Consider the following 23,880-nt stretch of genomic DNA (forward strand, 5'->3'; position numbering starts at 1 on the left):
TTTAAGAGGATTCGTTTACAGTATAAATAGTTGCTTCTTGCATTGCCAGTTTGCAAATATGGAGATAAACTGACTGAAAGGTTTCATTACAATTATTAATTATTATCATTATTATTATTATGTTTTATTTTATTTTATTTTTGTATTGTATTTCTTCAGAATATTCTATATGCAAACCTCAGGTTTATAGAAGATGCATTGATGCATTAAAATCGCAATAATGAGCTTGAGGTTTATCAGTTTGATTTTTTTCAGGCACTGTTCTGCTTTGCATTCCGACAGCTTCAAAAGGGGCCTTGATCTACTGAGGATATTTTACTTCGTTTTTATTTTCTTTACTTTCCCAAAACCTGAATCTCTGTGTCATTTCAATGATTCGCAAATAGATTTGGTCAAACTGCTTGGCTAGACTCTGTCTTCTGGCTAGTTCTGTATCTGAGGCCTCCTGATTTTTCACACGTATAGTTGAGATGGTGTATTTTTGACTTGCCATTCTCTTTAATGTGTATCTAAGAATTTCTTGTATTTTCTTTTTTTCTTAAATTTTGAATAAAAAAGTGAATGAGAAAGATGACTTGCTTGTGACAACTGTTTACTCATAGGTGGACAAATGTATTGTCTGGAGGAACATGACGTAGTGCCCTGAGGTCTGATCCAGCTCTTGACTGTATACCATATTTGTATATTTAGCAAATCACTCTTTCTTTCACAAAATTCTAGTATTTATAAATATATATACTATAACTATACTAGGTGTAGCACAACTAACTGAATGAATATATTCAGCTCTGGAAAAAAACAAGAGACCACTCCAATATTTTCTTAAATCAGCATCTCTACATGTATGACAGTCGTCCTATTCCAGTGTCTGTTGAATTCAAACACAGGCCCACCTCATTCTACTTAGTGACGTACTGATTAGGTGATCACCTGAACTGAATCTTATTTAACAAGGAAAAGTATTAAAAAAAACACTGCTGTGGTGGTCATCACTATACTCTTGCATTAGGACCAGCTGGATGGCAAAAACAGAGCGAGTAGTACCTCAAAAGTAATTGGAATTCAAAAAGAACTATTGACCATGCCAAAAGAGTTAAAAGGAAATGTTTTGAGTGATGAAAAGAAGGCTTCTGACTTTACAATTCTGGCTTTTACTTATATATATATATATATATATATATATATATATATATATATATAATATACACTATACAGTTTATATTGAGTGAATACTAACACAACAAATTACCTCATATAAAGGTCAGAGTCATTAATGAACTACTGTAAAATGTTTATCTAGCAGCTAGTATCTAGCTGATTCAGCATCGTCTGAATGATGGTCTGCAGCAGTGGCACCAGTCTTCCGGGAGAGGCCAGGCTGTCTGAGGCGGGCACATGGATGAGAGCTGCCCTCCCCTGGCCATGGTAGAGTGAGCAGTAGTACACAAAATCACAGAGGTACCTGAGGAGGGAAGAGAGAATGTCCCAAATGGTTGTGTCTTAGATCTTTGTATGGATCCAAATATGTGGGTATTTCTGAGATAAGAAAGCTTACCTCCCTGCATCTCTTGAATAAATGACATCCTCCTGCCCCATTTGTTTGAGGCGCTTGGAGAGGGACCTCATGTTGATTATGGAGTCCAATCTATCTGGCCCTCCTTCAATGCAGCAATGATTGATAGGGCAACAACCACGCACATCTCTATCACGGTAACCATGGTTCTTCCCAGTCTGCTCCAGAAAGATAGCTCTGGAACCTCTGGCTATTCCAAGATGTATGACGAACTTGAATCATGTCAAGAAAAAATAATTGCTCTATAAAGATGTGGAAATGTTTTACATTTACATTATTACTCATATTCAGTCATGTTCATAGTGCTTGTGAGTACTATACAGGGGTTAATCAAAACCACAGAGAAAGTACTGACACATTACTAGTGTTACAAAAAGTAAAGCCAGAATTGTAAAGCCAGCAAAGTCAGAACCCTACTGTTGAACTCTTCTTTTCATCACTCTTTTGGCATGGTCAATAGTTTTTTTTTTTTATTCCAATTACTTTTGAGGTACTACTCATACTGTTTTTGCCATCCAGCTGATCCTATTGCAAGAGGATACTGATGACCACCACAGCAGTGTTTTTTTTATATCCATAAGATTCAGTTCAGGTGATCACCTAGGTGGGCCTGTGTTGGAGTTCAACAGGGCACTGGAATGGAACGGCTGCCAATGCCATACATGTAGAGATGCTTTCCAGAGCAGTATATTCATTCATTCAGTTAGTTGTACTACACCTAGTTCCCAGACACTGCCGCCCAAATGCGCTAATGGTTTGGTGTACAAACGTGTCAAACTTGGCATTCATTAAGACAATATAAGGCTTTCGAAAACGCACGGCGCGTACTTCAACCAGTCTCACCCCCCCCCCCCCAGTGTTTGCACACCACAGGTTTCTAATTCGGAGCTACGCTTCGCAGCCGTGTGTTTAGCTGAAATCAAATAATGACACAAATTCACTCAACAAAGGCCAGGTTTGAGTCGTTGTCTTTCCAGGCTTATATGCGCTGTACGAGCCTCCTGAGGACGAGGCGATATTACACCCAACCTCTCCAGTCATGGCCAGCATATTTACCTTAGGGTTAACGGTTTGCCACATGTCAGCTATGACCTGCTGAGCTTTGGTGTAGCTTACTGGTACCTCTTTAATGTAGACATGTTTGTCCTCTCCCAGTCCAACTATTTTCAAGCCCTTGGAGGTACACAGCATTTATTTGCTTAAATGATACATGAAATACATGATTGATTTGTATAATTCTATAATTTTAGATAGTCTAATTTTGTATAGGCCTACATACATGTATAAATCTATATGATACATATTCGGGGATATCTACATTTCTAAATTAAGATTCTGGTCACACTGTGGAGTTTTTATAGCGTCTAAGAAATAGTTTAAAACAAGACAGAGGACCCATCTAAATTCTGTAACAGAAAATGTATGCATTGGCTTAGCCTACGTTAAAGTTAACATTGCTAACAGGATATTTACCTGAGCTGCTTGCCAACTGGGATTGACAAAGTACTGCTTGAAAGGTCCGAAACCTGACCAACCGGAAAACCAAACACACTTTGAAGTGCGAACATCAGATAATATCCTATTATGTGCGCTCGTACAGTAGGCACAGATGGCCAGACACGATCGAAATAGTCCACAAGCTCAAAATACTAAAGACAATAATTTCATACAGTAAGTCCAAAATCATGCAGAAGAAAAAACCAACCTGTTACAACGACGACTTCGGACATAGATAGAGCGCTACTGGCACGGAATTACGCACCTAGGAGAGTGTGAATATGTAGTGGGGCGCAGCATTCCTATTATTGAAAAAATAGAAGCCCTATTTATACAATTCATTTCTAACCCTAACCCTAAAGTTAAATCAATAATGATATGTATGTATACAAGCAGTTGTCAGTGCGTCTCTGTTGTAGCTTGCGCATTGCATCACCAGTTTCTCTCCACTTGGGAGAGCTATACCATAGCAAGAGCTAATATAAGGAGATGGTTTCTCCTCCAATAAACATCTGCCAGGATAACGGGACGCTTGGCTTGAACAGAGAATTAAGCCCCCGCCCACCTTCTGCACTTGACAAGCCCAGGCCACTCATCACACAGTCGCACCACAGCTTTGCTTTCAGACGCACAGGCAAATGAGCAACAGCAACGTTTTCTTTTCTATGCACATTTAAAGAAGCAAACACATTATAACGGCTGCATTTTTGTAAATGACAAAATGCTACAATACAGGAGAACCTTTGAAGACGAAAAGCATCAATTGCAGGAGCTCAACGGCAGACTTGGCCAATACCTCTCCAGGACGAAGCAGTTGGAGCAAGAAAACGCATGTCTCATTACTGAAATAAACAAAATCAGACAAGAGAAGACGGTGGAATGGGAAAGCCAATATATGACCGAGATGCGGGAACTAAGGAGAATGGTGGGGCAATTATCCTTCGAGAAGTCCCGAGCCGAGATGGAGAGGGAGAAGCTGTGGCAAGAGTTTCAGATGTTGCAGAATGTGTGTAGCGAAGAGTCTGTGGTACGCAAAGACATGGGCGGTGAACTTAAATGTTGCGAGAAGGAGCTCCTGCACGCTCAACAGACTAACGGGGCGCTTGAAGAACGTCTGTGCCAGCTTGAGAATGAGTACACGTTCCTGGATGATGCGCACAGACAAGAAATTGCCCATCTCCGGAGCAAGGTCCACTCACGGGTGGTCGTCACCGAAACGTACCATGGTCCTCCGGCTGCCACCATGGAAGAGGTCCAGGAGTATGCCCGGAGCCTGTCCGAAGGTTGGATCGACACCTTCGAGATGTATCGACTGAAGGTCGAAGAAATGGAAGAGTCGATCAAGGCAGATCAGGCGAAACTGGGGGATCTCCAGCGGGAGAAGATGCATTACGCCGCCGAGTTCGATAGAATGCGCGCAGATGCTGAAAAACACAGTCAGATTCAAATCGATCTGGAGGAACAGATCGTGCACATGCAGGACAATTTCCATGCGGAGTTCGGCCAGTATCAGGTGAGACATGTGTTAGACAGGCACAGACAGATTATGCCATATTTATATTACACAGTAAATGTTACATTAATGCCTACATGTTATTATTTGTTGTTTTTTGCAGTGTTGTTATGTTCAGGGGACCACTGCATTTATTCTAGGCTAGTGCGCGTATTAAGGCTACTCCACGAGGGATATGAGGGCTGACTCCCCCCTGAGGTGCCACACCCACTGTCTGAGGAGAAAGAACCGTTAGCCCCCCATTGTAAATGTCGTTGCAGTGGTTCACTCAACGTTGCCCTGAGCTCAAACATAATCACCTTTTTAATACGTATGATGGATAATTATAATGATGGCTGAGGTGGATCATTATACATTCAGAAATCAATTGACTTGACTGAATCAATGATTCTGTACAATTCTTAATTCTAATGTTTATTTTGATCATTTCAAAAGTATCTATCTAAGTACATTCTTGTTCAAGTTAATAAAACATATTAGGCTTCTTGTATTCATACTGTTGTGCAACTAACAACCATTGCACAACACTTACTGTAGTCTCCACAGGACTTAAGAGAGGATACATGAGATGATGAGACACACCTCCTTGGCTCAGCAGTATCACTATCCAAATGGGAGGGGACTTACTCTACAGTCTAAATGTGCACACAAGACCACAACAACCACTCGAGGCTGGTGGAGGTAGAATTTGGAGGACAGGCTTTTGTACTTAATACCATTACTCGTTCCATGCATTACCATGAGCCTGTCCTCTGATTTCTACCTCCACCAGCCTCCACTGATATAAACCATCATCTAGCACCTGTTTTCTGACAGGACTGTTGGGACCCTGGTGAGGAATGACATTCTACTTTAGGTCCACAGCCTGCACATGGGCGTCAGGATGAAAGGTCAAGTCAATACATCTTACATGCCTCTGTAGCTTCAATGTGTATTACATTGAAATGGCCATCACAGGGTGGTGGCAGGCAAGTCACCCCCTTCATAACTTTAAAGAAAAGAGAATTCTGCACAAGTGCAGTATTTCACATTAGACTAAAAGGATTGAATAGCCAAGTGGAAGCTGTCAGCTTAAACATACTACGGCTGTTAGCTGCACCATCCACTTAAACCCATTAGCAGGCGGGGCGACAAATCCTTATTACCCGACTAAAGATGGAGCTGAACCAAGCAGGTCAATCATTTTACTCATATGCTCGTTTGTAAGAAGCTACATTGAATTGGAAGCTACAATTCTTAGAAAGGCATTTTAAATCGACACTGACACTCGTTAGGCATAGGGTGACACTCTGGGCAGGGAGACTAGACTGAAAAGGACGGACAGTTGTTACCTGGCCCAGTTGATTACTCTGATCTGTTAGAGGGATCATCCTGTGACACAACCAGTTTACACATCCTCCTCCATTAAAGGGAGGATAGACAGAGAGCCTGGTGATGGTGCCTCAAGGTGCACAACTGAAACAGAACAGCCCAGTTCACACCCTAACAGACTTAGTCAGTCTAATTGGATTGATTTCCTGGCTGGGTGTAAATGGGAGGGTTAGCGGAAACGAAAATACCGTAGTAAACTACAATGAGTGTTGTAGAGGGACAGTTAATGGTAAACAACTACAGAAAAACAACTACTGAATTCTGAAACAGGTTTATCTAAGCACTCAGGGTAACCTGTTTTCCCATAAAATGTATCGCAATGTATATGAATGTATCCAATTGCAATTTGTACAAATTCTGTATAATGTAAAATAAAGTACAGTATGTACAGGTTTACAATTACATGACATTCTCTTTAATCATCTGCAGATGATTATTGATGAATTGGAGCAGGAGCGGAGGTTGTTGGCCGACAGCATGGCAGAAAAACTCCATGAACATCAGGAGCTGTTGCAGGTCAAGATGAATCTGGGTATGGAGGTCGCTTCCTACAGGTATGTCATTTTATCCACTGTTCAGTCCTATATGAAGTCATACGATTTATGTTGCCAAGGCAAGTAGCTTTAGAGGAAAATTCTCTCCCCATCTTGTGATTAACATTACATGTTATGTAACATTCTTGTTTCCCCACACCATCTAAGGCTGGTTAAATATTTACTGTAACATTCATTCTGCTTCATAGGTTAATCCTTTCTTTCCCTACCTTTGAATATCAGAGAAACTGGAAATGCTGAGATTGTATTATGGTTTTAATTTGCTGTCAATGTGCTTATACTGTAGGTGAACATAGAGTGCATAACATATGATTAATGATTATACCGATAACTATTCACTTGCTTTATTTGTTTAAAAAGGAATGATATCATTCTTCTTTTGAGGATTGAGTAATGTTTTGCCTAACAGAAACCCCTCAGTGGTGAACTCCGCCTCTTAGAATGTATTTATAGTGAATTCATCCATCACTGGAGCACCAGAGCAACTGCTGCCCTGCATGGGCAATTGGCATTCCTGCACTCTGCCTGCCATATGAACTCCTGTTTGGGTGCTATCCACAGTTCCATCTATCAGAGTATCAACATCTAAGTGGTTGATGTTGTTCATGTGTGCTCAAACCTGCTGTTGCTTTAAGATTGTTTTTAGGTGGAATACATTGTGGTATAGTTTTTGTTGATGTCTTTTGGTCTGTTGTGGTTTAGTTGTTGACCTCTGCTCTTTCCTCCTGTATGGCCAGGTCCATGGATTGTGTTCACCATCTGGTAGCCTACCTCTGTGTTTGAGTTTGAGATTTGAGATGGCAGGGCAGGGTGATCAGCCTCCTCCTGTGAGGTGATATGTGTGTGAACTTCATCTTGTGGCAAAAACATTTTGCCCTTGGAACTATTATGGTCCATGAGATGGTTATGAAATGTCCAATTCGATACTAACTCATTTTCATCTGTGATATACAGAGGGCTTTAAAAACAAGATTACTCCAGATCCCATCACAGCCCACTCTCTAGCCATGCAATGCTAATACTGTAGCTCTTCCTCCAAGGTCTCTCTTTCTTTTTTCTGACCAAGACTATTTTTAAAGACTATTTTTAAAAATTCCCCAGTCTCCTAAGTCTCTGTATGGAGCTCTCTCTTAGGCACCTGCCCTTTGTTTACAATATGTGACAGCAGCTGGTGTTTTGGGGAATAGGTAGGCTGAGGTAATTTTCCAGTTTTTTTTTTACAGATTCTGAAAGGACAGATTGTACACTTTCAAATGATGTGTCTTACATTGAAATCAGAAAATAAAGTAATGCATATTTGAATGTTGGTACACCTCAAATCAACTAACAGAGAAAAACCCTTTCAAAGGTTTCACACTTTTCACAGACAGGTAATGGGCGGTAACAATAGCTGGTTAGAAAGAAGTATTCCTTGGGGATGTGGTGGGAAAGCTGGTCTGTCTGTCAGTGGTCATGTCACGTGCCACAGGGATCCATAGTGGAGTACAGACAGCAGTGCATTGTGGCTGTTATTTTTAGGTCTGCCTTTCGGGAGGGACACCGGGGACTTTTAGCTTCAAGAAGCACTCCCTACTGTTGCGTTCGTTGTCTACCAATTGTTTTGTTGAGCCATAGCGTAGCAGAGATAGGTGAGTTGATTGACCATTGTGGTCATAGTTTTTGTTGATGTCTTTTGGTCTGTTGTGGTTTAGTTGTTGACCTCTGCTCTTTCCTCCTGTATGGCCAGGTCCATGGATTGTGTTCACCATCTGATAGCCTACCTCTGTGTTTGAGTTTGAGATTTGAGATGGCAGGGCAGGGTGATCAGCCTCCTCCTGTATGGTGATATGTGTGTGAACTTGTGGCAAAAAACATTTTGCCCTTGGAACAACAACTCTATAGAATAATTGCCCATGTATTTACTCTTGGTTTTAATGACATTCTGTTTTTGTTTCTCCACAGGGCACTTCTGGAAGGAGAGAGAATAGCTGTAAAGGATACACACATGTGGGCAAATCAGAATGGAAGAGACAGAGTAATAGGTATTATACAGTATTTTTAATATTTCATACTTTGAAAGTGAAAGTGCTTTGAAAGTGAAAGAGATTTGACATTTGTCTTACCTTACTTACTGCATTAAGTGTTGATATGATGAGAATAACATTTATACCATTGTAACGAGAAAAAAAATCAGTTTTTTAATGAATAAAAGAAGTATAACCAACAACTTACTGTTTATGCAATACAAGTAATTTATTGGTCCTTCACTCTCTACCTCAGATATCAAGATGCCTTCACAACCCTACACTCAAAGAGTTTCCACCTCAACCAGACAAGATCTGAGGAAACATTTGGATGTCAGGTACATGGAGCCAAGCTTGAGAAGATCACCTGTCCCTGCTCAGACAGGTTCCCGCAGTCCTTCCAGGGTCATCCCTATCTCATTCACTGACAGGGCCAATCAGAGTCCTGCAGCCAGAAGGGACATGATCTCATTCACCAAAGCGTCGCAGGCTGCAGCAGCCTCCAGCTCTGTTAAAACAGTGCCCCTGGTTGATGACAAAAAGAATCAAGATATGCAGAAGACTGCAGTGGAGGAAAGAAGTGTCAGAATCAAAGAGGTTTCACAACACTCAGTTATGGAAAAATTCAGCCCCATTGCCTCACCCACAGCTGACACCAGATCAGTTAGAGTGGTGTCACCGCCAATGATGAGTCTGGGCAGAAGCACAGAGGACAGCAAAATGAAAGTCAGGGATGCTGATGTTACTAGTAGAGATATCAATAACACAGACATGGTTAAGAAGAATGAGAAGCAAGTTGAAAGAGAGGACAGAGTAAAAGTATTCCAAAGTGAAAAGACAGTGTTAGACTCTGTGTCTATGGAGGAGATAATTGAAACGGTCATGAAACCTGCTGGTTTGGATGCAAAGATCAGCTCCTACGGAGACTCAAAGATCAAATATCACGTGGAGAAAACGGAGCAGGAGGATGGGACAACAAAGACACAAATTATCCTTGAGTCAAGGGTGGAGGAGGAGCTGGATATGTCAGAGGACTTTGCCCTGGAGGAGCTCCTCAGCAAGGGAGTGAAGACAATGTCATTGGAGGATATCAAGGGAACCCCAACAGGAAACATGATCCAGAACCTGCTCAGTCTTGGCCTGCCCGGTGGAGAGAGCCTAGGAAACAAATCTGTCAATGTGGAGATCATTGAAGAACCAGTGGAATATGAAGATGAGGATGAGGATGAGGTGAAGTCCAAGTTCTCTCAGCCCTCTTCAATGTTCTTCCAGATTGAAGAGCTTGAGAATGACCCTCAAGGTGATAAACACTATGAGAGTCAGGGTGAAGAAATGAAAACCTCCATGACAGCTGCAGACCATGGCAGGAACAGATCTGTTGAGGTCCAGGAAGATTCCAGAAATATTGATCCATACTTCACCCTTGACCATGACTCTCAAGAGTACTTTGTCTCCACACCTGATGATAATATGTCAGAGGCTGACGATGGTGGTGGTATTGCATCATATGGACATTATGGAGCAGTGGACGACTTATCAGATGAAAGGTACTACCAAGAGGGGGGACTCCAGGGGAACAGAATGTTTGTTGAGGAAAGCGACAGTTACAGACCTGCATCAGATACCAAGTACATGGAGGATGAAGACTATGTCCGAGAGAATTTCCCGGAGTGCATCATTGAAGAGGAGGTTCACGTCTCCCCCACAGTGCAGGAGTCCATGCTCGAGTTCTTAAGAGAAGAATCATTGGACCCCAAAGAGCAGCTGAGAGGAGTGCTAGAGCAGCTACAAGGCACAGTGTCAGGCACCATCAAAGACGAGTTGGATCTCCTCACAAGAGCCGGTAGCGACAGTCCTCAGAACTTTGACATCAGGAATGTGCACCAGTCCACTGACAATGGAACCATGACTATTACGGCAGAGCTGAATGTCTCTCAGAGTCTGGGGGAAATTGGGGACCAGGACGATGATATATCTGAGGAGCAGATTATGGCAGCTCTACGGTCCTCAAACCCTGGGTTCCAACAGGCCTTCCAGGGTGGTGCAGAGGGAGGATATTCCCTGAGAGTCTCCAGGGATCAGGACATCACCGGCATGGACGGGTTTGGAGGCTACATGGCAACAGGAGAGTCAATGACTGAAGTCACTGAGAAGCATATGAAGCTGGGGCCATCAGAGAAAACCTTCACTTTCCAAATGGATGTCAACAACAGCCAAGCACAGGGCAGCGACACCGCAGAGCGAGCTCAGTTTGGCCAAGTAACAGAGCCTTCACTTAAGGTTATTCATGAGAAAAGAATCGCTACAGTCTACCTTGAAAGCTCTGGGGACGAGTAGGTCAGATTCAAATGAAATCTTTTAATCACATTATTCCATTAAACCACACACTCAATCAGAGTAAACTAGCTGTGAGGTGATGGCATTGGTTGTGATAAAACAGAATGAATTGCATTATCTTTAATCATGGTAAAAGGAAAGTCTACACATTACTATTATAGCAACTTGCAATATCCTAATGGGTCGTTTGGATAGCATTGTTTAGCCAATTTCACACCTTGCTCTTCATTTTGAGAAATTTCTTATTTTGATTTGGTCCTAGATCTATATATTTTTGTACTAACTGCTTTGATCTCTCTTTTTTTCTGGGATACTACTACTACCAAATATTTAAGAATTATCATATCTATCATCAAATGTTATGGGTGTTGCTGCAGTCTTAAAAAACATATTGTTCGTACAGTAGTGAGGAAAAACCATGACACATGTTTCCTGTAATGTTGTTGCTGAAGGATTTATTACGTTAAAAAAGCGGAACCCTCGCAAGTTCAATGACATCGGGGGATATACAGTATATGAATGTGTTGATCATAGAGCTTCTTGTCAACTGAAACCCAACTTCTATTAATTTCAACTATCATTTTCATTGGGAAATGTAGGTAACTAGATACATATTGCATGTCGTAGAATCAGATAAGTGGTGCAATGAAGTGATTCCTATAGGTACTTTGCAAAACCAATTAAATTGTGGTATAACACAGCATATTTCTAAATGTTGACATACTGACATACTACACTAACAGCCCTTTGGCAATTTCTATAAAAGTATAGTTTAACATTGTAGTTCCCTCACAGTTATCTAAATGGTTTAAGAGGGGCAACAATTAATCCGACCATCTTCCAAAAATGTTTTTCTCTGCTTGTAGAGGCAGTGATATGATGATAGACAGAGACTGAAAAGAAGGTTGTAGATTGAATTTGAGAGTAGAACAGAGATACAGAGAGTTGGTGAGAGTGAGAAAGAATCAGATCTGAGTGCCCAAGGTGAACCTGTGCATCTATTGTCAGTAATACAGTGCATTTGAATTCCTTTAGCTTTAGCCATTTTGTGTTTGTGACCAGTGTTGCTCAGACAGGATTGACCTTGGCTCAGAGGTGAGTGAGTGTGTGTTCATAACCACCGTGGCTATTTTAGGATCAGAGCACCAGCTTAGTAGCACTGCCTGTGTGTTTGTGTTTACTGTGAGTAGAAGCGGAAGCGCCTCAATACAGCTTCACGACACAAGCCAATGCGTTCTGTAAGCTGCTTTAGACTTCTCAAATGCAACAGCACAGAAGGACCTAATGTAACACAGACCTTTCACATTATGCTTTACTCTGTGTCGTTTCTTTCATGGAACAGTTTTACAAATGTTATTGTGATCACATCTGAATGCAAATGAGAAAAGTTATATTGTAGCACTTTAGATGTTATAACTGAAACTGGTTTGTTGAATTAAGTGCCCAGATACATAAGAAAACAAGTTTTGCCTTTCACAGTACATGTCCTTAAACAGACTACATCATGTCATTTAAAGGTTTTTATAAACATTCTGTATATGGTGGCATCACTGTCTCCTGTTGTTTCGGAAAGACAATCCTTTTTGATACCAACTATTGTCTGTTAACAAAACCAAACTATCCATTTCTAACACACACCTGGCGCAGTCCACATTATGGTGCAGAAATGTAATTATGCCTCAATATTGATGTTTATAAAGGACTGTGCTAAACTCACAACTCAAGGAGCAATCCTTTAATTCAATTTCTGAAAGACAGTGCTGCATGCATTACTTATTTTTCTTTTGTAAAAGATTGTTTTATAGCTTCAGCCATTGTTTGGACACTGTCTTCATATCGCAAAAACAATTAAATAACAACTTTGAGTGTTTTAATGAGTTTGAGTCTTCCTTAACAGAGCCTTGAGTCATTTATTTGACAAAATCTCACAACAAAAATCTAAGAATAACAAACAATAACACAATAACATACCATATTCTTCAGGAATTTTAAAACATACGTACTGTAAGGGGAAAGTGAGTCAATTTCTCTGTTCTCTAGAATCCTCTGTTCCCTTCATTCTGAGCAGTGCTGGCTGTGTAGTCTTGCCAACAGCCTGACACTAATTCCTCAAAGAATGGACAATAAACCAGAACAGATTGTCAGTGGTCTTACTTGGTCTACTTCCAAATCATCTCATTTCTTCTGGCGACAAAGAAGAAGTCATGTTCTTATTGAGCCAGGGCACATTCATCCAGTTGAACTCTGATGGCATGTTAAGAGTCAGACATATTCGCATTGGTGCTTGCTTTGCTATAGGAAGGTATAACTGCACAGAAAGGAGGCCTTGTGTTCAGACTGCCTTCCCTCTTCTGTCTCCCAGCAACCTCTGGCGCCCTGGAGAAATACACATGATAATGTGAGTGTAATGCATTTCACAGGAAACACCCTTAACTACAACGCTACGTCACCACATTCCTATTTCTCACTAAATACCCCCAAACACTTACTGGGCCAGCATGTCCACTGTTTTCTGTGTAGCTTTGGTCTTCTTATGGTGAGGACCGTACAGGATGCTTTGAATCTGCAAACACTAAGAACGTCATAGAGATGTTGATATACATATTGAAAGGGGAAGAGGAGGTTCAGAAGTGACAGAAGGGTATGCAATGTTAGATACTAAATATACAGCATATTACCCTTCAAAGCAAAGTGTAAGACTCTTGGCATTGGAAGCCAATGGATTGTTTGATATGAAAGCAGAACACTCATATCATATCAAAACACTTCCCAGCTACCTATGAATAGAGCTCTTCACACCCATAAATAAACCCCTTCTGTTACTAGGGTTCAGATAACAGCAGTGCTGATACCTGAGAACAGCCTGACCACTGACCATCATAGGACAGTGTATTTCTAGGGATACACACCAACAACAACCCTGGCTTCTGTTCTACTTTACGGGGTTAACTCAAGTAGCACCCATTTCCCATCCAATAAGTATTTGATCTAAATCAATGGACAAATTAGCTGACATGACTTTTTAGATATAGTGTTTGATGTCCGAGTTTATTTGCTATATTTACTGTAACCATGGTGAACATGAAACATCTGTGTCCTAGAGATGAAATCCATACGCCGATTTTTCCTTCTCTCTCGTTCTATTGCTCTATGACTCTTTCCCACACAAACACACCAGTGATGTAACAGTGACAACAGTGACAAAGATTATCCAATGTTTCCACAACCCCCAGAAATGACAGGATGCCAAGAGAACTACAGAACTCTCTGAAACCAAGGAAAAATAGTGCTCAACGTTTCCTTATTGGCAAGGGAGAGTAAAGGACTTGTTGAAAGCTTGGCAGAGAGCCAATTGGCCTGATGGATGTTTTCACTGCTGCAAAGGTTGATGTAATGGAAGATCTTTCTCAACAGGAAGATGGGGGAAAATGTCAAAGTGTGTGTGCCATTGTTTTCCTTTCACATCGACTTGTGGATGCCATGTCAGAGCGAGGCTGGCTTCCTTCACAGCCCCCATAATGTATAAAACAAAACGGTAAAAGAGAATATCTCTAACTCTAAATAACCAACTCCTTATTTTCTTCCCCTGACATAATCCTCTTGGCTTGGGTCCAGATTTCTAAATTGTGCATCATTGCTCTATGAGCAGCTGTTGCCGTGATTGCGGGAGAAAGAACATGATATCACAGAGCGTTATCTGTCAGGGGTAATTCAAAAAGGTTACTTGCCTGGCGAGAAGCAGAGTGTGGCAGCTCTGATTCACACTGGGATACTTGGACCACCTCTGCACATAGATACAATAACAAAGCAACATAGCAACGAGGCTCCTTAACTTCCAGACATGGTTATATCAGTGCTTAGAAATCCCCCTTGGCTGTGCTATTTCAGTGTGTTTTCATAGATTGAGTGACTGAGATCAGAAGGCAAATAGGGAATATGACTCATACGTATCATATAATATTAATGAGCATACGGGTTCACTTAAGGGTGTCTTCTATGACAAACGAATTGGATTAAAGCAATATTCGTGTTGACAAGGAATTTGAATGCCCTATAGTGCCCACAGGTTTGCTAAGTGGGTGTCTAATTGTGTCTTACATTCCATGCATACATACAGGGCCAAACTTAGGAGTTTAGCTTTTCCCTTCGAAGGACGTAATGGCATGCCAGTATAATTGGGGTCGGTGTCCCTGTGATTGACAGCAGTCACCAAAGTTCAACTCTCCCAGCAAACTTCTGGGAACCATCTGTCTGTCTACGTCTAAAAAGAGAAAGCACAAAGTCATTCTGTGTGACATTTTACACCAGGGAGAGTGCCTCTGCACACTGCACTGTGCCAAGATTAGCATGTTACTCTGAAGGCTCGGAGCCTGAGAGACCATGGTAGAAATAGCTGCTCTATCTATCTGACAGAGACTCTTTGTGAGTGTAAATGTGGGGAGGCTTCACCCACATTCTCACTGGATACAAATGTTAAGAAGGGGCCACACCCCGTGACTCCTGACCTTTAGCAGAGCCCTCTCTAAAATAACTTGGCATTAAGACGGGTTGATATAGAGTGCATGTGGGTGAGAACCAGCCCGTAACTGTCACGTAAACACAAAATACGTGTTCTTTTCCACACAGAAAAATATAGTTCACCAGCCGACTCCATCCCTATTCCAAACTACAGCCAAAGTCAGACTAACAGCATTAGAGCAGATCTTTTTTCAATATTTTCTTTTGAACAAAAAATCTTTCCAATGTGAACTTTAACTAATGCCCAGAGATCCTGAAAAGGGGTTGAGGCTGTGTTGGACAAGTATTTCAAAGACAACCAGTGAACACATTATACTGTACACCTTGTATTACCCCTGGGTCTACTTGACCAAGAATTACCTTCCTCATGGTCCTGTAGGCCTGTTTCACCTGGCCCTGGGTCATCTCCACCCCTCCAATCAGGTGCAGAGTGTCAGCCACCTCCGGACTGAGCTCACCAAACATCTCCTTCTTCAGAGGCAGGGACTCCCTCTGGATCTCTACACACCTCTGGAACGTCTCACACACACACACACACACACACACACACACACACACATGCACACGCACACGCACACGCAGGCAGGCAGGCAGGCAGGCACACACACACACACACACACACACACACACACACACACACACACACACACACACACACACAGAGTCCAATGAGACTGTCCAATGTAACACCTGTCACCTAATGTTATGTGCTGGTCAGTGCCTCGGTGTCAGGTGAACACAATAAGAAGGCCCATTTCCTCTGTGGCTTGAGAGTCCTGCTGTTGAAACTCCTGTGAGAACACTGTTAACACTGTTAAAGCAACAGAACAGTTGTCTGATCATGTAAACACCTGGAGGACAGGCTGTTAGATGTTAGTTTGACTGGGGGTGGTGGTGGAGGTGGTGTGTGCGTGCGTGCGTGCGTGAGTGAGTGTCTCACCTCTTGCTGCTTGATGAGGAGAAGAAAGCGACAGTAGTCATCCTGAACAGTGAGAGTGGCAGCGTCCTGTGGGCCCGCCGAGCTCCTGTATGCACTCAGACTCTCCTCAAAGTAATGTGCCGCTGAATCTAATAAAACACGGGCGGATCGTATTAAACACTTATCATACCAGTATTCATAGTATTCAGCTGTCGCTTCCTGCTACCAGGAAGCCCCATTCACAAAGTTACGATGGGGGCGAACTTCAAAGCTGACTCAAACTTGAACGTTTTACAATGTTATTACTGTATAAGCCTGTCTTCCAACATGTGAAAACAAGAGCTTGACACACAGAGAGACAGTTAGAGGATTCGTTTCCCACAACACACCCCCTCCTCCAGAGCGGCGCCCCCACCCCCATTGTGCGGGGCTGTGTGAATAGACTCACCATTGTGGTGGGGCTCTGCTACCGTGGAGAAGGCCAGGGCCAGGCTGTGGGCGATGTGAGCCCCATCCAGGCCCCCCGGGCTCTGACTCAGAGCAATGGCATGAGCCTACGAGGAAAACACCCGCATGAAATAAGCCACATATCACATATCGCCCTGTAAGGGCCTGGGGGGGGACGAGACATAACCTTAACAACAGGGCTCGAAAAGTGCCCTCCAATAGCCCTTCTCTCAGCTCGTCGTTTATCATAGTCAGTGTGTTTGTCACAGTGAAAGTGTTGCTGTTCTTTCCCAGGTTTTGTTTGGGGACATAGGTTCAGCTTGCCTTGGAGAGGTGCTCTATGGCTCTGTCCAGCCTTCCTTGGGCCTGTTCGATAGCAGCCATGTCCTTGTAGACAGAGCAGGCTTCACCTGGCCTGTCCTGGCCCTCCAGAAGCTCCAGAGACCTCTCACACTGTCCCAGAGCCTTCTCTGACTTTCCCTGCCGCTGATACGCCCTGCAGGACAGAGAAGGGGAAAGAGAGAGAGAGGGAGTGGGAGAGAGAGAGAGAGAGAGAGGGAGGGAGGGAGGGAGAGGGAGAGAGAGGGAGGGAGAGGGGGAGAGAGAGAGAGAGAGAAAGAGGGAGGGAGGGAGGGAGAGAGTGAGAGAGAGGGAGAGAGAGGGAGGGAGAGAGGGAGAGAGAGAGAGAGAGAGAGAAAAAGGGAGAGAGAGTGCAGCATAGCATTAGCAGCCCGGCTCTTCCTGTGTGTATTGTTGAGAGCTTGGCCCAGAGTGTTGGAGCCGCTGCCTGATGTTTGGCCAAGCGTGGGGCCTAAAGAGGAGCGCTGAGCTGGGTCTGGCTGGCTGTTGCCTCTGAGGTCTGGTGCAGTGAAGGCTATAATAGGGAATTCTGACACAAAAGCTCTGTTTACCATCTCTGGCTACGGAGCTCTCAGAGGTCTCTCATGCTCACCTCTAAGTTGACGGATAAAGAGAACGAAGTGTGTAGCTGTTAAAGACCCCATTATAAATAAAGGTTCCTCTGACACTGCCAAACATGTCCTGGACCTCGCTGAGCAGCTACAACAAGAGTCCGCAGACCCAGGATGTCTAAATTAGGGTTGTCCTTTTGTCCAGCTGCGCTCGTTAGGAATCGAACACGTACCGTACACGTACCGTAGAAGAGAAAATAAATAATGTTATGTCATGACATTGGTTAAAATGTAAACCCTGAAGAAGGCAGCTTGCTGCCGAAACGTTCGTTAAATAAATAATCAGCATCGGAGTGTGCTTATCTATATTTCATAACATTGGTGAAACGATATATCCTCTATGGGTTGAACTGCTTCCGTCTAAAGGTGTGTTGTTGATGTGTTACAGACAGCACATACTACTGTACGGTAAGTGGTTAATAGCGTGCCACTCCAAGTACAAGACTGCAGCTCTAGATCCCCGTACAAATCTCTCCACGCCCTCATCATGGTAGGGTCCTTTAGAGAGAGGACGTCTACATCAGTGGAGGCTGGCGGAGGGAGAACCCATCCTCCGATTTCTACCTCCGCCCACCCTTCCTCGGTTTGCGTCCTCCACACAGGGAGAGACTGGCTCCATCAATCTGCTCTGCTAACAGCATCAGCTCCCTGCAGGATTCAGACACTAATGGAGTCTCAATTCAATCCAGTAGCCTCTCTCAGAGGACGTCCTGCTCACGTCAATACATACAGTACAGTAGTCACTGCGGCAAGAAAAACACCCCTTCACAAAGCAACCCACTTGCACATTTCACACTGAAATAGGTTGTTTGGGGAGTTTGGGGGAGAAAATCGTCAATTCAAATAACTGACTCCATACCGGTGTGAAATGACAACAAAAGCTGAATTCCAGAATGAGATCAGTAATATCAGAAATATGTCAGTAGTGGTGGTGGAGTAGCAGTACAATCATCTCTCCCCCATGGATGAGTGGATCGAGTTTTCCCATGGATGCCAGATTATTATCCATACATGCGTGCCTTGATGTGAGCTGGGCCGGCTCCACCTCTGGGCTTGAGCAGCAGACATTCCAGCAGAGAAAGGCACACAGCCTTGTAGGGAAGCTGGAATGGCTGGAGGAGCAGCACTGTGTGCACCCAGGGGACTGCCTACTTGCCTACTTGCCTGCCTAACTGCATCTGGATCTGGATCAGCATCATGGTACAGACCTGGGTCCTGTACAATGCCACTGTATCCTTCTATTCACCAGCATTCCCTACAGGCTTCCTGGCAGAGGGGGGACATACTGTATGCAGTCAGCAGCTGGCATCTGATTTCATGTCCATAGAGTGGAGAAATAATAGAATTCGGGTTGTATACATACATGAATTGCTAAGCAGCCCGCGTGTGTCCCCATGTTTAGAAATCCTAACCAGACCGATATTGATGTAAATGTAGGCTCTGCAAGATTGGACTTTATACTAGGAAAACAACACAGCAAAGGAAAGCCAACAAAAGGAATATTGAGATGGAAATATAACAACATCAATGCTGCAGGTGTCTCCTGTGGTGCTGTGTTAGGCTGCTGGTGCCCCCATAGCAACACAACACACATAGTTCATTGTCATTTCCTTTGCAGCCTCAGGCAGCTTCAGGTAATTCACTATTACATCACACAGAGATATGAAATAAGACAAAAGACACATGAGGTAGTGAATGTGATACTGTCTAGGATAATAACTCGTTATTATGAGAAGATGGTATGAATGACTTACACCTTGTGTATACTGTAACTGTAGAATGTGTTCAACAGATCTGGACCTGAAACTCTGCTGAGCTTAGTTCATTGTTCCAGGCTTTGGTGGTGACATTCACACTGGTCAACACACTGTTGACTGAGAGGGCTATAGAGGCGGGCCAAATTCAGAGTCATCCTTCAACAAAAGAGATTTAGCAAGCTTACACACTAGCCAGCGTTTGCACATTTTTTCAATTACACAAATCAAGTAAACAAACTGGCAGTGATAAAACAACCTAAGTATGACATCATCCAAATTCCATTTACCTCAGCTAAAGCAAGTTAAACAACATTTTTTGTTTCTCAAATTCAACTGATATTCTAACCTGTGCACAGCACATTCAACTATTTGATTGACCTACTGTATGCCTTGGGGTATCATAAAGGATGACCAGGTCTTGGTTCCCAGTTAAGTGGTACAGCAAATAATAATTACTCATTGATCCCACAATTGACATTTGTTGGACAAATACTCCCCAACCAGACTATCAGATGTCTCAGCGGAGTTTGTGTTTGCTGTAAATACTGCCCAAATTATCCCTCAACATTTTTATCTCTCCCTGAGTCAGTGCCTCCCTTGTGATCTCCCAACCCCAATCAATAACATAGTACAAACATATCTACTACGGTATAAGAGTGGAGGCATCAATGAATGTGGTTTACAGAGTCAACAGAAGGATCAATGTTTCCTTTTGTAGAAATGTGAGAAAAAAAAGCTTCCTCAGTGCACTAGAATTGACTCCGGTCAGTACAAAGTATATACTATACTATAATGAGGAGATTCATCAAATATTTATGAAGGGGCTGGGCGTTCCTTGTCCTCCATGCCTCTGCTCCAGCAGACACAGAACGAGTGGGACGTGCAGCAACCCCACCCACAAGATGGTCTGCAGCTGCGCACACAACCCCCCACAACCCCCCACACCCTGGGCCTTTTGACTTGACAGGCCTCTGTGAACCGCTGGACTCTCACAGTACGTCTCACATGGTCACCCTTTGGGAAGTTACGGCACTTCTAATGTGACACGAGGGGTTGAGGATCATTCAGAGACATTCAATTACATCACTGCCCTCCACCAGACCAGAAGTGACTGAGAGGGTTGTCTAAAAATGACTGAACCATAACAGTTATCTCAATGTTGATTTATTTGACAATGTCTCCATCTTGTGGCGGATTTCATAACCGCCTATCACGGAGGAGGATCCATTCAGATCAATAGTACTATAGACGATTGTCAGTATTGGGCTTGTTGGTGGCAAAGTATTTGTTGACTACTGAAAACCAAAGTAAATAATAAATACAATATTCTTATCTGAATCTCCATTAAGACTTGATCTGAACATTGCCAAGATATTTGGTCCTTCAACCTGAACATGATACTGCAGGAGTCAGAGGAAATAAATAGAGCAACGCATGTGATTCCCAGCTAGGAGTGCAGTAAATACCAAAGTGCTCTGTGGAATCACTGTGGAACTCGTATTGACTACGCTGGTGATATATTCTTGGTCAGATAAACAGTTAATAAAATAATTAGTTGACACAAATCTCTTAAGGCACACAAGTGTTGACCATTTCAGTTTTTCTTTGTCTCGTACCTGTACAGGGAAGTGGATATTTCAAATTCAGTCCTCAGTTTCTCCTCCTGACTCATGCCTCCTAGCTGATGAAGCTCCCCCACAATTCTCTCTGCCTTCAGATTATGAGACTCTGCTTCTTCAAGAGTTGGGATGGTTAAGGAGTTTCCTATTGTTGACATGAACGCAGCTCAATCTACACATTACATCCTAATTCAAATTCACTCTATATTGACACACATACACATACACACACAGATCGAATGTACTGTGGGGAAAGGATATTTGTCCAGCAGCAGCGTGGCGCCCCCTAGTGTTTGGTATGTGCTGAGGAGACAGGTGAGGACCTGCAGTCTCTCCTCCCTGCTGGTGAAGCTAGGGGAGCAGAGGGGAAGCAGCTCTTTGGCTCTGGTTGAGTGGTCCTGGGCCTGTGCTGCCCAGCCTGTGGGACCGGTGGAGAACACTTGAATCAGTGTGATGACAGTGTTTGATCTATTTACTTTTGAAATGTTGGCCTTTTAGATATTAATATTAGATTAGTGAGAAATAATGAATTGATAATGAAAGGATGTAACACTTGACTACTAGATTAAAATACAGTGGGCAGGTTTTACAGACAAGCCGCTTAAGCCTAATACTAGACTAAAATTCATCTTCAATGGAGATGTTCCATTGTAAATGTGATTTAGTCCAGGACGTAAGCCTTGTCTGTGAAAACCGGCCCCATGTGTAAAGGATTTATAAGCAGTAATAAACCGTCAACTAGTCTGTAGCCTACTATCTGTAAATCAAAAGCCATCTGTTCTTTGCAATAAACAACATTTCGTCACCTTCTTAAAATAATGGCTTATGTCACTTTTGAGAAAAATTATTTTTTGCCTAAATATCATATTCTAGATTTGGTTCAGTTTATTCAGTTTTTCCGCATTTTTTTTAAAAACATGACGTGAGCCATTATTTTAAGAAGGTGGCGATTTGTCACCTCTATTTTCACATGCACAGAGCAACTTGGATTAGTCCTCCTTATACAGTAAAATGTGCACTGCAATTCTGAACAAACATTACCTTTAAACTGCAAGTAGGCTTTAGCCAATCTGGCATGAGCTTCAGCTAGTTTCAGGTGTCCATCTTCTCCATAAACTAGTCTTGTCAGGGCCACACAGCGCACAAGGTCTTGGATACAAGCATCAAACTGTCGAGACAAAAATGCATTGATGAAAAATGTGACACAGTCTGATGGTCCGCATGTCGGCAACCAATCAAAATGTTCGGACTTTTCTTTTGAAACACGGAACTACGTTTCAATCACAACACAAACTCGCTAGTCAAGTCAAAATACTGCAACGAAATGGATTCGGTGAGTAATCCCCACTGCTACCGAGTTAACTATAACACTACTTGTTAGCATGTTCACAAAACAAAACTGTGTTAAGCCTGGTACACACATAAAAGAGCCATCCGATAATCGGGCGTTTGCTGTCCTTGGTCGGAAGGGGGGAAATCGGGCCAAAATCGGGCAGATTATCTTTATGTGTGTAACAGGCTTTAGTTGACTAGCGACGTGTCATTGATTTGTATTCACATTTTTCGAAAGAAAAGTCCGATCATTAAATTGGATCGCGATATCAGGACCAAAGCATTAGAATGTGTCACAAAACAAAAGTGTATCTCAACCTCATCACATTGAATGCAGGTGTCGGAATGAAAAAAATGCTGCAAATATTGAGATACCTGTTGGCTGTCTGCAAGCTCCTGGGCTCTGGTGTCATACAGGGTGAGTTTGTCCTCTGGACCTAATATGACCATAGATCTCCCCATGTGATCAGTTCCTCTGCCAGACACAGTCCCCAACCCTCGATCCATGGATTCAGTTGGGCTCCCATTGCTGCTTCTGATGCTTTCAGTAAATCTGCATGGATTAACCATCAAAACCATCATCACCACAACCTATTTCACAATATTATTTCATAATAAATGCGATATCTAAAACATCTCTTGCTAACGTTTGAATTGTTTCAGATGTTTTGTCAAACAACAGTGATAGCTGTCATAATAATTACACACTTACGATTCTCCTGCATCAATTGACCAACGTCCTGGTTTGGAGCGAGCGTTTGGAATTGACAGATCGTGACTCATGTTTTGGTATTAAAAGTTCGCTGTCGAAGAATCATCGTTTGTTTCTTTGACCCTTTCTTCCCTTTGTAGTCGTGGATACGCCAACGCTGCTGCTCTCAGCGACGGTTTACTATTAGCGTGCGAATAAAACCGGTCATTATTTACAATGCAGCCATGACACCACTTCAGAGTAAAAGCTCTCGGTTTGAGTTTTTTCCCTGCAAACAAGTACCGGTACATGCGTTGTAAACAGTCATACAGCATGAATACGTCAACATAGGAAAACCAAACTTCCTGGCAAAGTATGTCACGTGATCTTCGCCAGTGGAGAGAAGGAAATGCTCCATTCAATATCCACTATGTTCTGCAGCACCCTGACCCAATGTAGTTCGTGACGTTAGAATTATAAGGTTCTATCTCCATTTTTGTCAAAATTGAGTTTTTTTTACATAATCTGATCCATTAGGTGTGTATTAATGCCTGTGTGGTGTTATTTTTAAAATGTTTACATTTTTGAGTTAGTAATTCATAAAATACAAATGTTCCATCTCACAGAACATAATGGAATGTAAAAACTTTGACGCTCAATATCTCTGAACCACCCTAAACGGAGATAGAACCTTATAATTCTAAGCTCACAAGTTGTTAACACGGTTCTGTACACTTTTAAGTAAAAAAACAAAAACAACAACAACAACAACAACAAC

General features: G+C 42.6%; 3 protein-coding genes across 3 annotated transcripts; 1 reads left to right on the forward strand and 2 right to left on the reverse strand.

Annotated features, from left to right (window-relative positions):
- Positions 1-1,296: 1,296 nt before the first annotated feature.
- Positions 1,297-3,666, reverse strand: pgpep1l (pyroglutamyl-peptidase I like; the record flags this gene model as incomplete). The annotated part of the gene is made up of 5 exons (XM_080539595.1): positions 1,297-1,462; positions 1,556-1,785; positions 2,630-2,746; positions 3,047-3,099; positions 3,636-3,666. The coding sequence occupies 5 exons, from the start codon at positions 3,664-3,666 to the stop codon at positions 1,297-1,299; spliced, it is 597 nt and encodes a 198-aa protein (XP_080395721.1).
- Positions 3,667-3,791: 125 nt separating this feature from the next.
- Positions 3,792-10,848, forward strand: synm (synemin, intermediate filament protein; the record flags this gene model as incomplete). Its single annotated transcript, XM_080539596.1, has 4 exons — positions 3,792-4,583; positions 6,384-6,508; positions 8,450-8,477; positions 8,893-10,848. The coding sequence occupies 4 exons, from the start codon at positions 3,792-3,794 to the stop codon at positions 10,846-10,848; spliced, it is 2,901 nt and encodes a 966-aa protein (XP_080395722.1).
- Positions 10,849-12,837: 1,989 nt separating this feature from the next.
- On the reverse strand, positions 12,838-23,327 carry ttc23 (tetratricopeptide repeat domain 23). The gene is given in 11 exon segments (XM_080539422.1): positions 12,838-13,224; positions 13,338-13,420; positions 15,727-15,876; positions 16,307-16,434; positions 16,734-16,839; positions 17,057-17,228; positions 21,077-21,222; positions 21,313-21,497; positions 22,121-22,247; positions 22,787-22,964; positions 23,124-23,327. Coding segments are annotated over 11 exon segments (1,467 nt in total). The 5' UTR covers positions 23,195-23,327; the 3' UTR covers positions 12,838-13,103.
- Between the last annotated feature and the right edge of the window lie 553 nt (positions 23,328-23,880).

Source organism: Nansenia antarctica (genome assembly GCF_963989245.1).
Source record: "Nansenia antarctica genome assembly, chromosome: 9".
Taxonomy (NCBI): domain Eukaryota; kingdom Metazoa; phylum Chordata; class Actinopteri; order Argentiniformes; family Microstomatidae; genus Nansenia; species Nansenia antarctica.